This window comes from Mytilus galloprovincialis, chromosome 5, assembly GCF_965363235.1.
Source record: "Mytilus galloprovincialis chromosome 5, xbMytGall1.hap1.1, whole genome shotgun sequence".
NCBI lineage: Eukaryota > Metazoa > Mollusca > Bivalvia > Mytilida > Mytilidae > Mytilus > Mytilus galloprovincialis.
In genome coordinates, this window is record NC_134842.1 from 5,956,021 (window position 1) to 5,973,677 (window position 17,657).

Sequence of the window (17,657 nt, forward strand, 5' to 3'; positions counted from 1 at the left end):
AGTATTTTTTCTGTTCGTTATGATATTTATTTTTTAATCTAAATAGTCAGGGGAAAAAGTACTTTTCGAAGTTACACCCTTGTTTGTTTTTGTCGGAGGTATTGCCCCGAGATGACTTTTTACAGTGCAATCCATTTATCACTAATTGTCTACATATAAGATAACAATTCCAGATAAACTCGAAACGTAATTACAATGAAAAGATTGACCAGCAATCGTGGTCACCGTGTGTTCTAATCATAGTATGATATGACCATATAAGGAAAGCATGTCCAAATAAGGACAACACTTTATTTTCACTCGAAAATCGAAATAAACACACATGTCCCTATATGAAAGTATGATATGACCATATAAGGAAAATATGTTCAGACAATGTATGTCATTCAAAAATCAACCTCTTGAAAGCGATGGAGAAGGGGAGGCAACTCGGGAAATGGGAGATAACTCTAGACGAACCGACATTGGTCTAGCATATCATTCTGTTTAATCATATATAGGAAGGAGTGATGTATGGCGTCCACAATAACGACGTGTCTAGTTTTAAACGTTTATTTATTCACAAACAAATTCATTGGTAAATGTTTTTCAATTCGGAATCGATCGTCTTTGGGTCTCGGGCGGTGAGTTCGTTCACGATATCTTCCAGTGTGAAGTTCTTGTGTCTTTATTTGACGAAATGTATGCAGTACAATCCACAACTGTCGCCGTCTTCGGGCTGCACCCCCACCCGACTGAACTTGTATCGGGGTCCGTTGGCGACCAACACGTCTCTGAAGCGAGATCGATACTTTTCTGGCGCTCGACCGAACGAATCGAAAAATTCGACGGGTCCCTCTCGCGGGAAGTGGAACGCCACCCAGTGAATGCCCTTGCCGTCGCAGTCGTCCGTGTTGACGACGAAACTGCGGGGCCTGTTCGAGACTTCATCCGACAGTTCATCGGCACAACACACGGTCGCCGGCAGGTTTTCGAGATAACACTCCATTTCGTATCCGTAGGTTCCCTCCACGCCGTCGTCTTCCGTCGTCTGCATCGTTTGGCGGATGGTTCTTCGCCACAGCCCCTCTCTTGATGGATCTCGAGTCCCCGGGCGTGCGCAAATGCGACGCAAGAAAGTTTTCGTTTTCAACACCCGTTCACCATGATCGTCTCCGGTCCGACCTCCTGCGGCAAGACGTTTTTCGTGAAGGAAGCATTGCGAAGATCCACGTGCAACCCGGTGCCGGAGAGGATCGTCTGGCTGTACCGACGATGGCAACCCCTCTACGACGAGATTCGAAAGACGGTGGTGCCCACCGTGGAATTTGTTCGCGGTATCCCGACCGAGTTGGAAGCCGATCACTTCTTCGATGCACGGACCAGAAACTTACTCGTGCTGGACGACCTGATGTCGACCTCGGCCAAAGACCGTCGCATCAACGACTTGTTCACGGAAGGATCGCATCATCGGAACCTGTCGGTGGTGGCTGTGAATCAGAACCTGTATTTCGGGAAGGATCCGATTCAGAGGAGAAACTGTCACTACCTGGTCCTCTTCGACAATCCAGTTGATCGCCAGCCCGTCGCCACGCTAGGTAGACAGATGTATCCGAGTCAGAGACACCTCTTGATGCAAACGTTCAGAGAGGCCACGAGGAGACCCTTCGGATACCTTCTGGTGGATCTGAAGGCCGCTACACCCGAACACTTGAGATTACGTAGCGACGTCTTGGGCGGAGGCGAGGACGACGCCGAAGCCGAGGACGAAGACGTCGATTCCACCGGAAGCGAATCGAACACCATGGAATTCGGAGAAGAAGACGTCGGAAGCGAATCGGACCTGATGGCTTGCCGCGCATGCGGACTGGTATTTGCGCACGCCCGGGGACTCGAGATCCATCAAGAGAGGGACTGTGGCGAAGAACCATCCGCCAAACGATGCAGAACGGAAGACGACGGCGTGGAGGGAACCTACGGATACGAACTGGAGTGTTATCTCAAAGACCTGCCGGCGACCGTGTGTTGTGCCAATGAACTGTCGGATGAAGTCTCGAACAGGCCCCGCAGTTTCGTCGTCAACACGGACGACTGCGACGGCAAGGGCATTCACTGGGTGGCGTTCCACTTCCCGCGAGAGGGACCCGTCGAATTTTTCGATTCGTTCGGTCGAGCGCCAGAAAAGTATCGATCTCGCTTCAGAGACGTGTTGGTCGCCAACGGACCCCGATACAAGTTCAGTCGGGTGCGAGTGCAGCCCGAAGACGGCGACAGTTGTGGATTGTACTGCATACATTTCGTCAAATTCAGACACAAGAACTTCACACTGGAAGATATCGTGAACGAACTCACCGCCCGAGACCCAAAGACGATCGAATCCGAATTGAAAAACATTTACCAATGAATTTGTTTGTGAATAAATAAACGTTTAAAACTAGACACGTCGTTATTGTGGACGCCATACATCACTCCTTCCTATATATGATTAAACAGAATGATATGCTAGACCAATGTCGGTTCGTCTAGAGTTATCTCCCATTTCCCGAGTTGCCTCCCCTCTCCATCGCTTTCAAGAGGTTGATTTTTGAATGACATACATTGTCTGAACATATTTTCCTTATATGGTCATATCATACTTCCATATATGGACATGTGTGTTTATTTCGATTTTCGAGTGAAAATAAAGTGTTGACCTTATTTGGACATATTTTCCTAATATGGTCATTTGATACTCTGAGTTATTTCCTTATATGGTCATGTGCGTTTATCTCGGTTTCTGAGTGAAAATAAAGTGTTGACCTTATTTGGACATGTTTTCCTTATATGGTCATATCATACTATGATTAGAACACACGGTGACCACGATTGCTGGTCAATCTTTTCATAGGTAATTACGTTTCGAGTTTATCTGGAATTGTTATCTTATATGTAGACAATTAGTGGTAAATGGATTGCACTGTAAAAGGTCATCTCGGGGCAATACCTCCGACGAAAACAAACAAGGGTGTAACGTCGAAAAGTACTTTTTCCCCTGACTATTTAGATTAAAATATAAATATCATAACGAACAGAAAAAATACTTCTCAAATTTTCATACGTACATCATGGTATTGTCATGTAGTGAGTCATGCCCTGATCTTGCATCCTGATTACTCATGTAGTGAGTCATGCCCCGATCTTGCATCCTGATGACTCATGGTTGCGTCATGACCAAATCTGACCGGCGTCCATCCGTCGTGATTCATCTTCCTTACTTCCCCTGACGTCATTAGGGTTAGTATATGCCCATATATCATATTGGGGGCGGGGCATGGGCATATGACGTCAGCGCCTTAGCGCCTTGCGTTTTTGTGGTGCCTCAAACTGAACCGTCTCTACTACTACTAGACTAGACTAGACTAGACTAGACTAGAATATTATAGAATAATTGCAATGACAAAAAAAGGGCCTTGGACGGCATATAGCATTTGCACAATGTCATTATGAACAATAGCACTAGCAATGCAATCTACAAACTAATCTAGACATTAGATATGTAAAATGTGTACACAAACTATTCAAAAACTAGATTTTCACCCCCTGAGGTAAAAAAAAAAAAAAAAATGGAAACAACACGTTTAATAATTTCTTGCGTCCGAAGCGCTTTTCTGAATTTACCTTCATCAGGAACGCTCAAAGCCAAACATTTGAAATCCGAAGATGTATAAGTACCGAAACAGTTGAAGAGCTATATGTAAAAAATACCTAAAATAAATAGCCAAATTCATCTAAAACCAACTTTGCCTGAGGGAGTTGAAACCTTAGTTTCTTAATAATTTCAAAATTTATAAACGGACATTTAATAAAGTTTGTTAAATCATGTCAGTACCGAAGTACTGACTACTGAGCTGATGTTAAAGGTGATGTTAGATTGGTGTAGCTATTCTTTTAAGGTCCGTTTTCACTATATTTTCATTTCTATCAGTTTGTCGATGAGGCTGCTTTGGATTTATGCGACAACATCATCCCAGCAGTCAGCGCTTCGGCACAAATGTGATTTGCAAGAAATCGTCCTTGAAGTCTCATTTGGAAGGAGAAATATGTGAATTAAGAAGAAGAAAATTTTGTTTCAAATAAACGGGAACTCGAAGGGCATAGCCGTTTGACATAAACATTATGTTTGTAAATGTTTGCACCTGTCCTAAGTCAGGAATCTGATGTTCAGTAGTTGTCGTGTGTATACATGTCATGTTTTTCGTTTCACGTTTTTTTATGTAGATAAGACCGTTGGTTTTTCCCGTTTGAATGATGTTACACTAGTAATTTTGGTGCCCTTTATATAGCTTGTTGTTGGGTGTAAGCCAAGGCTCCGTGTTGAAGGCCGTACCTTGACCTATTATGGTTTACTTTTATAAACTGTTATTTGGATGGAGAATTGTCTCATTGGCGCGCACTCATACCACATCTTCCTACATGTATATCTATTAACATTATAAAACTTAATTAAATATAATTGGAAAATAATTATATAAATCACAGACGAGGCTATATAGTTATGCAGTTGTTGTAAGAGTATTACTACCACTCATTGCTCGTAATTAAATGTCTTCAAGTGTAAATCCTTACGATACTTTGCATTTGCCAGTTTGCCCTCGACGAGGGTGTTTAATACAATTAACAGTTGTACTGTCTATGATGCACTTTTTAACAATACATGTATCTTTAGGGATGGTCAATATATATTTGGTATCTTCCGACTCTCTTTCAAATAAAAATAATTCTATTCTGGATATAGATGATCTATAGATACCGAGATACGTAGTACAATTGTATCTTCAAACTAAGCTTGAAAAATTCCTTTTTTTTTATACTGGCTTGAAAGCATTTCAAGATTTGGTTCAGACGTTTTCACGGTGCAGATAACATATTATATTTTCCCCCGTCTGTTATCAAAGTATTCTTCAGACGTTGAACTTTGTTTAGCTTTAGATTAGTCATATTTTTAAAGCAATTCAGATGACGTTGAACTCAACATTATACATTGTTTACTTCAGGGAAATTTCAAATTATTTTCTAGCAATGAGAGCAATTTTGTAGACAGTGTTTAGAATATCATCTGTTATAGTTCAAGCGATGTTCATGATATTTATAGATGTAAGTGAAGAGATATTTTCTATATATTGTCTGTCTGGAACAGAAAATCTCACAAAAAGTATTTAATATTTCTATGAAAATATAAAGAACAGTGACTTAAAAGATAGAAAACAAAGGTTTAGACACAACTCTTTTTTTCCTTATATGTATTTGTCTGCTATCTGCTTTTGTTGTTAGTAATGGTATAATAAGTATGGTCCTTTTTAACACCGATGTTTATAGTTTATTCTTCTTGTTTTTATAAATGTTTTCACACCGATGTTCCAACATACATATCTATAAATTTGTGGTATTTGTATGCATTATTAGTAAATTTTTATTCATTACATAAACCAAGTTGATTAATTTTATAAATTGTTTCGTAATTTGTCATAACGATATATTTAGAACCGTACCTTACGATAAAGTATTGACCATTAGTGACGTACTTGTATACACCCTCATACCTACGCATCCGCGTTATGTTGTAAACGGGGAATATATTTTTTTCGTTGGTACCAATTTTCTTGGATTGATGAAGACAATTTTGTGGATATTGAATTTCGTGGCATTGGCAAAGTTTATATACATTCCTTTAAAAAAATTGTGATTTGTGGAACGTCTAAATTCGAGGTTCTTCAGTACCATAGAAGTCCAGTGAAATAAGTAGTTAGCGAATTATAATCAATCCACAGTACATACCTTAGTCAACCAGACACAATCAATAAGGAAAAAGAAACCGAATAAGGAAATGAAAATCGAATAAGAAAATAGAAACCGAATAAGAAAAAAGAAGCCGAATAAGGAAAGGAAAATCGAATAAGGAGATAAAAAACGAATAAGGAAACGGAAAACAAAATTTGAGGAAAAAAAATGTTGAGGAAAAAAATATTTTGAGGAAAAAAAATTTGTGAAAAAAAAATTTTTGAGGAAAAAAAATTTGTGAAAAAAAATTTGAAAAAAAAATTTTGAGGAAAAAAAAAATTGTGAAAAAAAAATTATGAGGGAAAATAAATATTTTTCAAAATTTGAATATCAAAAAAGGAAAAAGTAAAAAGGAAACAACTTGTGTCTGGTCCTTAGTCAACCTTCGACTTTGCCGACTGCTATAAAGTTTGCTTTCAATTATTACCTCAACGTTAAATGGCTATGTTTTTGGCATCTATACTTTAAAACTTAAAATAAATAATGCTTCCTAATCAGGTTCTCAGCAGTACATTTCATGTAAACCTGCAAACGTTCTAATTCCTCTGTTTGTGTTTCTGGTTAGGAATAACAACATTATTTTGTCGTTTTTCTGGTTTAAGTTCAACAGCTCCAAGCATTCATTGGTGGTTTGTCCAAAGATAGAATAAAGTGATATTTACTTCAGGCCAAAGCAATACCTTATCATGACTTGTCTCTAAACAATTGAAAACAAATTAGTTGCATGTAAGTGCACACTGTTACCTGGATACTTCAAACATAGGTAGTCCAAAAGCAATTTCACATATGCCATCCTATTTTATTGTCCTTTTTTCTATTATTTAGAAAAATCTTTTACCAGAGTTTTACAGTGATACAAATCTGTAATCTTTCATTTGAAACCAAACTAACTAAATATGAACATTTTATTTCTATGTAGCAACATTCCAGCATCTCCTACAGCTACAGAATTTTTCTTCTAGTAAATAAGACATTCTAAAGCTCTTGTTTTAAAATCAAGAGTTCAAAGTAGGGAAGGATGAAAACATCCTTTCGAAAATTTAACAGTGATTCCAAATCCATAATCTTTTATTTGTAACCAAACTAACTAATTGTGAATTTTCATTTCTATGAAGCAACATTCCAGCAACGCCTACATCTACAGAATATTTCTCCTATCTATAATACTAAAATGACGAGGTCCAATTTGTCAGCCGTCATGGGGTAAAAAGGACAAATCAAAGAATTCAACTATATATATATCTAATATAGGACAATGGTGTAAATTAAAAATTACACCACTCCAGACCCTTTTGTTTTCCACATAATTAATATTGCCAATAATTAAAAAGTTCCGGGTCGAATACGATACCGATACCAATTGTATGAAAATTATTCACCTGATACCAATTACCTTATTTGTACGTTCCGCATCTGACAGGAGCACCACCAAACGATGTATTTAGGATTTTGCTATATACACGGGTTATGATCACATGGGTTGACACTAATAAATTCAATCAGTGTCACATTGTTCCCTATTGTAGTACTTTAATCAGTATGACTTTTTATTCTAAGATGACAATATGAATACTAAAAATCTAGACTTAAAATAATGCGTATAGGTACAGTTTTTAATTTGTTAGCTGGCATGACGTAAAACAGCGAATCAAAGAATTCAACTCTATTTATAACTTCTATAGGACATTATAAAATATTTCATTTCATTCCAGGCCCTTTTGTTTTCCAAATAATTAATATTACCAATAATTCAGTGATAAGTTTCAGATGGAAGGGTTCAAACAGGAAGATTTTGAAAGCAGAGAAAAATGTGCATATTATAATCGATATGACTTTATCAGATGACAATACCAATACTAAAATAAGTCTTACGCATAGTTTTATACTTTAATGCAGCCACGGACCCGCGATATCACGGGTGTGTTCTAGTTTAATGAGAAATTCTAGGGCTTTAGTTTCCGCTCATATTTTCCGTTATAGAGGGAATCTGTTCACACGAAGAAGAGTTCAAAGTAAGGAAAGTTATAATCATCCTTTCAACAATTGTACAGCAGGAGTTGGTTGACCTTTATTGAATTTATGTTACAATTGAAGTAACAGGACACATAACACAACATCCTTTCGATTGTAGCATTTCCAAAAAGCGGCTTACAAAAGAAGGAAGAAAGATAACAGACGGGAAGTTAAACTCATAGTCGGATGTTTACCTTCATGAGCAACACGGTGGGTGCCACATGCTGACCAGGAACTGCGTACCAACACATATCACAAGTGTTCACTCTCCTGTTGGATAGGGTTTGTGTTGGTCAGTCTTTTGTTTTTTATGCTAGTATTCTGTTATTGTTTTGTATATTTTCGTCGTTTATATTTTTTATTGTTATATTTCCTGATTTTATTAACGTTTGGTTTTTGAATGCCCTTGGTATTGATCTTTTTCTCTTTGAAAGGTGAGTATAGTTTATATAATTTATTGTTTTACCGTAAAGTGTTGTTCCTATTTAAATACAACCCTCGAAATGAACAGGTAATAATTAAAAAAAACATTATCGTTTTTAATAAAAAAAATATTGTAATTGTGAAAAGAAGCAGGAACACTTACCAAACATATGGAACATGCACACTACGATCAGGGAAAATGAAATGTATTTGCTCTCCACATAGACTGCTTACCCTTCTGAAAATCCAGAGGTTTTCTCCAGAATTGTGGGTTTGGTTAATGTTACTCAGTCTTCAATTGTATGTTGGGTTTTGTTAACTTTTTTGTTTTTTTTTGTGTTTTTTTTTATTATTTAAAAAAAACAAAACTATGATCACGTTCGAAATTTGAATGTAAAAAGACCACTTCACATTATCCTAAGATGAAAACAGACAATGCCATTCACTTATAAGAACGGCAACATACAATGTTTTCAATTCAACAACCCCGATACAAGATCTTGCCTACACAGTACATGTATTCCATTGAGAGTAAATGTATTCCTCAACACGATCCATTTCAAACAGTGACGTTTAGGATTTTCATATTAACAAATATCAAATTAATGCATAATTATATTTTGAATAAAAAGATAATTTATTTAAACTAGCATTACAGATAGTTTGAAAATGTACAAATTGTGCATGTATGACACAAAAGAAAAAGCTAGAAAGAATTGAAAATATCTTGTATATACAATTCTCTTACCTCCTATAGATTTATAGGGATGTGATAGGTTAAAGGACTACACGTGTTGACTATGTATATTTGATATAGGGTGTCTAAAAAATATAAGGTTACTTACCATACATGGTTAGTTACCATATGGGGTTAGTAAGGAGCTACTTCCCTTTCAAAACAAAAAAAGATGTCACAACCCTTTATCAAACAACACGGTTGAAAAATCTCAAATAATTCAACAGAGGAATAAATTGAGGATGAAAGGTTGAAATAAGTTCTTAAAACATATTTAAAGCTAAAAGGTTGTTAATGTTGGCATTTGATTTCTGTATAGAAAATGTAAATAGGTACTTCATAGTAAGTATTGGAGACATCATCACTTTGATAGGCTGCTTGTCAAAATACCACATGTGAGATTGTCGTTAAGATTAATTCGTTACACGGTGTGCTAGTGACCTAATACGATATATATGGGGTCAGTAAATTCCAGATGGTGATTCGAGCTTGGCTCTCACCCCATATGGAATGTACTGACCCCAGATATATCGTATTAGGTCACTTAAACATCATGTAACTAAAAATATATTTAAAACCTTGATATTTTATTTTATTTGATTACATGAAATATCAATAAAAGTATGAACACAAGGTATCAATGAACCAAAAATGAACATGATGGTATAATATCATCATTATAAGGGTTATCCGTATTTACAATTTTTACATAGCGGATTATCTAATCATAATAACACTAAGCATACAAATAATCAATGAAAATAAAAAAGGGGTTTAACAATAAACCCATCAACACAATGAAAATGCAATAAAATTGTGAACTCTTATAGAAATAGAAACAGAATAATAAACAAAAATGACAAATACAAATTTTAAAAGGCATATCCAAAAATGATAGAACAAGTAAAAAGTTACTATTAGTCTACCATGTTAAAGGTATTCACTTAAAACGCGTTTAAAATAATGATTTCTAAAGTTTTGTTAAAGTGTTCAATGGAATGTTCATGTCTCAATTGCCAAGGCAGATTGTTTCAGAGTCTCGCAGAAGCTTTGTCGAAAACAATTTTCTCCATTAATTGTTTGTGCATACTCGTGATTGTATTAGTCGCATTAAATGTTCTTATCTATGAAATGTTCATAACTGATAGCCTGTACAAAAGGTTCATAAAATAGACGGGCACAAGGCTATGTAGAGTTTTGAAAATATACCAAAGCAGCTGACATTATATTTAGCAATGTCCCGGGATCCAATGTTATGACACAAGAACTGATGTTCTATGATGGTGTTTCTTGGTACTTGTAACAATTCTTGCTGTCGTATTTTTTACTCGTTGTTATTATTGACTTAACTGGCAACAACTTCATAAAGCAGAGTCTGGTCGTGCCTTGGCACACAAACATACTAAAGTTTAATAACCCGACCAAAGTGCAGAAAACAGCCGCAGACCACCAATGGGTCTTCAATACAGCAAGAAAATCACGGACCCGGAGGTGTGGTTTAAGTGGCCCCTAAACATAAATATGTACTAGTTCAGTGATAACTGACGTCATACTTAACTCCAAAATATATAAATGAACTTAAAGTCAAAGTCATACAAGATAAACAAAAATGCGGCGGTGTTAAACATGTTTTTTTAAGTAGTTTTCAACCCTTTCCCTCATACCTCTAGCCAACGTAAAAAATACAAACACAAAGCAATGTCGATGTCGACCAATGTATTAAATTTGGAAGTAGCATGACTTTGTAACGGCATTGACATGATTGTCCATGCCCAATATCATATAAAAAACACACGCAGTATTTTGACCACCGATGCACTACTACCATATGAAGTTATTCTGTAAGACGACATTCTCAGAAAACATCGAACAGCGTGGCTTATATAAACAGCAAAGATAATAGAACATTCACACTGCCAGTCAAAATTGACAAACAGTTAAACAGTAACATAAACCTATAGATCATAATTGTAAACAAAATAAAATGTACAATGTACGTTATAATATTTCTGAAAGTTTAACATTTTCCAAAGGAAAAAGAAATAGTCATTAGTTTCGTAACTTATCATACGAAAATTTCAGAAACGATTTTTATATCTGTATATCTCTGTCTCCTACTTCCGGTATGCTTTTCTATTTCACTGCAGTTATTTGGTTTTAATTGAACCTTTTCTAATGAAATGTTAGCTACAAAATTTTCCTTTACATTTGAATCTGTTTTGTTATCTAAATCGGTTCGTCTACGACCTCTAAATCTTCTTCACTGTTGAATTTTGAATACAGATGTGGTTCGTTAACTCTATCGGATGTCAGAGATTGATAGAGATTCGTACAGGCGTTGTTATCGTCTGGATCGTCAGACATCTGCTGCATGTGTGCAGGTGGTTGCGGTGCAGGAAGCAACGATTGGTAAGTATTTAAGTAATCATCACTTGATAGTTCAATATCATCTGAAGAATTGCTTGAAGGGTAAGTATTTAAGTAATCATCACTTGATAGTTCAATATCATCTGAAGAATTGCTTGAAGGGTAAGTATTTAAGTAATCATCACTTGATAGTTCAATATCATCTGAAGAATTGCTTGAAGTGTCTTTATTATATAGATGTTTGTGTTGAGTTGAGGTCAAAATGGAATCTGACATCTCAAGCTCGTGGATATCTTCGTATTGATGGCCGCTTTCCCTTTTCGTTGAAACGTTTTGACTTGGTTCGACATTATCGTGTACATTGGCACCGTGGTTACTTGTATCTTCAGCTGGATTAAGTCCTAAGTTTGTGTTAAAAGATGTTTTTTTATATCTTCTGTATACAATACAACACAATATATTGCAACTCACAATAAGAAAAAGTGCGGATCCAAACGATGTATAAATGATAACTTCTGTATTTATGGTTGCTGAAAAATAAAAGATATTAATTGAATTAAAAAATCTTATTGAAACCGATGTTTCACTTTCCTCCGTTCATTTCATTGTCATGATGTCTACACGATTTAATACTAAAAGACTAATCAATGATGCTTAGATTAAAATATTTATAAAGCCAAACAAATACAAAGTTAAATAGCATTGAGGACCTTAAATTCGAAAACAGATTCAAAGTTTTCTAATGTCTTAATTAATTAGAGGTTAATCTCCACAATCCAAAAAAATCTTAAAAATTCATTTGGTTTGCTATTGATTATGAAAAAATCAATGATTACATGTAGCTATTTTAGAAATATTTATGCATATTGTCCATACATTCTGTAACTTTACAATTTAATTCATTGACATAGCGTCAATTATTTGCACATCCATTAAATAAAGGCAACAGTATTATACCGTTGTTCAAAACTCATAAATCCATGGACAAACACAAAATCGGGGTAACAAACTAAAACCGAGGGAAACGCATTAAATATAAGAGGAGAACAACGACACAACACTAAAATGTGACACACATAGAAACGGACCAAGATCAGACAAAATCCTACTAGAATAACAAATATAACATCAAAACCAAATACATGAATTTGGGATAGACAAGTACCGTGACACGTCTTATCGCAATGTGAATTTACACTAAAAAATAAGAGAGAAAAAAACGACGCAACGTTAAACACACACAGAAACAAACACTAATATAACAATGGCCATATTCCTGACTTGGTACAGGACATTTTTAAAGGAAAAAATGGTGGATTGAACCTGGTTTTGTGGCATGCCAAACCTCGCACTTAAATGGCAATGTTAAATATAACATTGAAATGACAACATAATATTACAGGACTACAATACAAATACACTGGAGAACGTATTAGACAAAGAAACACATGATTAATAGATAACAAAAAGCATCAGGTTTAAAATTCAATACGCCAAAAAAACGCGCCTCGTCCACACAAGACTCACCAGTGACGCCCAGATATAAAAGATCGAAAGTGAAAAAAGTACAAAGTTGAACAGCACTGAAGATCAAAAGTTGAAAAAGGTTGTGTCAAATACGGCTATGTTTTTAAAATACCTCTCGAATTGTCATAGCAGTAAAGGTCAAACGTTTAGTTTTAGATTTCACGATCAAATTTCTGATGTGACCCTGGACATGATTGTTCGATTGATACATTCAAAATCATCTTTATATTTTTCGATGATAACTGTACATATTATCTATTGTATTTGTCTCTTATACCAGAAACAGTAGTTTATTTTTATGTTTTTAATTATTTTTCATCGCCTTATTCAACATACAGAAAACGCATACATTCCTGTTATTTTTATCAATACGTTTAATTAAAAAGATACGGCGACCACAATCCTGTAAAGGCTAAATATTTGCAACTGCAGGTTAACGTACGTATATTGTTAATTTGTTTTTGAGTTTGACCACAAGATGTGTAAAAAAGATAGCAAACTACACGTTGATACAAATAATAAAAAATAAATTGTTTTAAGAATTTCTCTCATATACATTAACTATCTTCAATATTCCTTTTTATAAAGTAAACTGCAAATGTCAATTATCGAATACAATGTATACAAAATGCAATGTTAAACGAAGATGTGGTATGATTGCAAATGAGACAACTCTCAACAAGAGACCAAACTGACACACAAATTAACAACTAGGGGTCAACAATAAACAAAGCTCATACCGTATAGTCAGCTATAAAAGGCCCCGAAATGACAATGTAAAACAATTCAAACGAGAAAATTAACGGCCTTACTTATGTTATGTATTTTTAATCTTGATAGTATTTCGTGTATTTAACTTACGTGAAGTACGTTCAATTGTGCTTGATTTATAATCTGCAGTAGTAGATGTTTGGTCTTCTTCTGCTATTGTTTCTGGTAAACATGTAAGGGAGAGAAAAAAATGGTCCACTATTTCATGAATTACACGATCAAAAACGCCACATGTGAAACTGGAGAGATCTTAATCTTATTGAAAAGATTAGAAGTCACTGTTTCAGTGCATGCATATTTGTACCTATTTTTATAAAATAGTTTACCTTAAATGTAAAAAAATATCAAATTGAAAAGAGAATGTAACAATCAGTTGTCTAATAATCTGATAGTGCAAAAGAAGATTAGAAAAAAAAATTAGTTGCATTACTATTTAACCAGATTCTTACAATTCTTCAAGATTCACCAGGCCTCGAAATTGATTGACATCTAGTGTGGTTGTTGATATGTATGCTCAAAAGGATTATATTTTCAAGCATGCGTTTAATTTAGTTTGTTATTTCTTTTATTAAACTTACCTGTAGTACGTTCAATTGTGCTTGGTTGATAATCTGTAGTAGTATATATTTGGTCTGCTTCTGCTATTGTTTCTGATAAACATAAAAGGAAAAAAACGTAGGTTAACAAGAAACAATTAATCAGTAATTAGTAACCAATGTCAAAGTAAGAACATACTTTTGGAATATGACAACTATTCGACAAAAAGAGAAATTTTGCAAGAAGAGACCACTGTTTCACAAATAACACTATCACAACGCCAACATGGAAAACTGGCCTGGTCTTAATCTTATTAAAAAATATTGGAAGTCACTGTTTTAGTACAAGACTTATATATTTGTAAACTTATTTGTAGAACTTTCAACACAATCAATGGTGGTTGTTTGAAAATAAGCAGCAGGCGAAGTTCGGTCTGTCTCTGTTGTTTTTTCTGTTAAACAAAACATGTGTACATGTAAACGTAGGACGATAATCACGCTACCATTCATTTGTTAACCAATGTAAAAGACAGAAAATATTGTTATAATTTACCAGCTTCTCAGCAAACAGTCATTATCATGTGAAAATATATTCAATAATGAACCAAAGTTTATATTATACCAACGACAACAAATAACTAACCGAAAAAAGACAAACAGTTTTTTTTTAAATTTGTAAGAGCAATGCTTTCCCTATTTTGTCTAAAACATGATATTAATAAATACAAGAGATAGTCAAAAGAGGTAATAATATTTGTGTTTCTCTAAATAGCAAACAACATGTCAAATAAAACAAATATTTCAAAACGAATGGGCAAGAAATTCTACAGTGTTTTTAAGTAGTTCAATAAAGACAACAGTAGTAAACCGTATTCAATCGGTATTCAAAGGTCACAAATCGATTGAGATAAAACAAACCGGGGTTGCATATTTAAACCGAGGGAAACGCATCAACTATAAGAGAAAAACAAAGGAACAATATGAAAAGTAAAGTCCAACAAATACAAACGCAAACGTATATTTCTTTCTTATTTTGTACATTTGTTTTTCTTTAATTTTTTTATACAAATAAGGCCGTTAGTTTGTCTCGTTTGAATTGATTTACATTGCCATATCGGGGCCTTTTATAGCTGACTATGGGGTATGGGCTTTGCTCATTGTTGAAGGCCGTACGGTGACCTAGATTGTTAAATTGGTAATGGCTGTGTCATTTTTGTCTCTTGTGGAAAGTTGTCTCATTTGCAATCATACCACATTTTTTTTTTATATAGAAATGATTTATTTGATTACAACTGCCATATATCTTACTTTGTACAGGACAAAGTAAGAAAAATGGTGGGTTTTAACCTGGTTTAATGTCGAGCAAAATCTCCCGATCTATATGACAGTGTTTCAAAATACCGCTGGAATGACAACACTACTTGAAAGAAACAAAACACACACGTACACTAGATCATTTATCACAGAGAAACGCACATACAAATAATGCAACAGTCGGCAAAACATGCACGCTGGAGAACAACAAGGAAGATTTTCCATCAACGAAAAATATCACAAGATATTAAAACAGCATAAAAAGTTCTATTAAACTACCTTTGCAGTTGATAAAGTTATGATTGATTATCAGTTTGCCTTCACATACTGCACCGGAAACATTAAAATTGTTGTTTTTGTTTAAAAAATCCTTCAATAGTTTCAGTCTGCAATTTGAACAATTCAGTTGATTGTTTTCAAGTTTCCTGTAACAAATAATAAAAAAATAAACTGTCGTAAGAATTTCTCTCTGATGCATTAACCATCTTTGATATTCCCTTTTATTTAGATAAAGTAAACTGCAAATGACAATTATTTTAAACAATGTATACATAATGTATTGTTAAAAGAAATCGCATACAAAGACATCTGATAAAAACTGAAAGTAAAAAAAAAAAAAGAATTCACAAGTGCCCATGAGGTTTTGAAAAAAAAAATGATTAAAATAAAATTACCGATCTGCAAGTAAGATAATTTGATTAACTTATCAATATAAATTGAGTTGAAATTGTTTGATTTGTTTGAGAACCCTTATGATCATTATATTGTTATTAGTTGTCAGTAGCTTTGAATTCTTCATAATCCCTTATCCATACAGTATTTTTACTATTTTTAATTAAAAAAATACAAAGTTTGTATGTGTATTAGGTATATTAGTTGGAATATATTATTTGGACAGATAATAAAATATCAATTATAAACAGAATGAGCAAGTTGATATAGACATAGTACATTAGAACCGATGATAGCAAAAAAAAATAATGTTAGTAACACATTCAAATCACAGTATATTATGAAGGAAAAATTAAGTTCTCAATGATCAAAATAATTATTGAGAAACTGCTATATAATCAATGAAATGTTTTCCGATAAAGTGAAATTCAGCAACATATAATATTTCCGACTGTGGCTGTAAATGTGTTGGTTTAGGAAAAAAATATTTGTGTTCAAAGTATCTTAAATTTCCAGCAGGCGTGAACGTACATGTACTAAATGAACTGTATATTTTATTAAAAATCTGCTGAGGAAAATTGTAAAACAATTAACAAAATCATTTACAAAAATTGCTGCAGAAACAACGTTCAGAAAATTTATTTTTGACAAAAATTTGAGGAAATTGTGTTGCGTTATTTATGCAACACGTGGGTGTTTTGTTAGTTGTTCGGAATTAAATTACTTACAAAATTCTAAGTTTTGTTAATCCTACGATTAAATTTGCATCTAAAACGGTAATATTGTTGCTAGACAGGTCCCTGAAAAACACAGATAATTATGTCTACAACTATAATGTAAACATAAAGCAACTGGTAGTGCGACAGAACTTGAAACTGTTAACATTTTGAAAATATACTGAAATGTGGTTATATTACAATAAATAGTACCTATCTGTATCTGCATACACGTTTATATCATTTGTGTGATTTTAATTTTAAGTTTTGTCCTAAATTTCACAAATTCTTTTGTTTTTTCAAACAGCTTTACCATAGTGTTCTTGTTGAATTTGAGTATGGAGGTGTAATATTTACATTGTTTTCCCCAATTAGTAAAATGTGCACTTCAGATTATTAAATTCTGTGCACAATTATAAGATACAAGATAATAACCAGAAGTTAAACAATCAAGTTTTCAATCCTTGTTTTGTCCAAGCTTTTGTATCAATATAACCTAAAGTTTCCAAACAAATATTCTATAGAAAAGCAAAATTGAAAAGAATGGTGCCTTGAAATATTAAATATTATATGATCAAATCTACTCTAACATCGTTAGGTTGATTTTCTAGGCACTTTTTATATATTCTAACGCCTGGTATTTTTTAAACATAAGAAATCCGATGAACAAGGTATAATTTGCAGTTGTCACTACACATAGGCAGAGATATACATATATAAATTTACAGTGATTGTATGCTTCTAAAAATATATTAGCATCATGTAATTATACTGACGAGATGAGTA

The 17,657-nt window shown here is 34.1% G+C and overlaps 1 protein-coding gene across 1 annotated transcript; it reads right to left on the reverse strand.

The window, feature by feature from the left end:
- Positions 1 to 9,546: 9,546 nt before the first annotated feature.
- On the reverse strand, positions 9,547 to 17,187 carry LOC143076787 (uncharacterized). The gene is made up of 6 exons (XM_076252662.1): positions 17,177 to 17,187; positions 16,884 to 16,955; positions 15,763 to 15,908; positions 14,212 to 14,283; positions 13,724 to 13,795; positions 9,547 to 11,865 (listed from the first exon to the last, which is right to left on the reverse strand). Exons 1-6 carry the CDS (start codon positions 17,185 to 17,187, stop codon positions 11,195 to 11,197), a joined length of 1,044 nt encoding a protein of 347 aa, XP_076108777.1. The 3' UTR covers positions 9,547 to 11,194.
- Between the last annotated feature and the right edge of the window lie 470 nt (positions 17,188 to 17,657).

Bases quoted from the DNA above. Each gene is read 5' to 3' on its own strand.
- LOC143076787 (XM_076252662.1), bottom strand. The intron at 13,796-14,211 runs GTAAGTTTAATA...CATGTTTACCAG, and splicing joins CACAATTGAACGTACTACAG to AAACAATAGCAGAAGAAGAC. The intron at 11,866-13,723 runs GTAAGTTAAATA...TTTATTTTTCAG, and splicing joins CACAATTGAACGTACTTCAC to CAACCATAAATACAGAAGTT.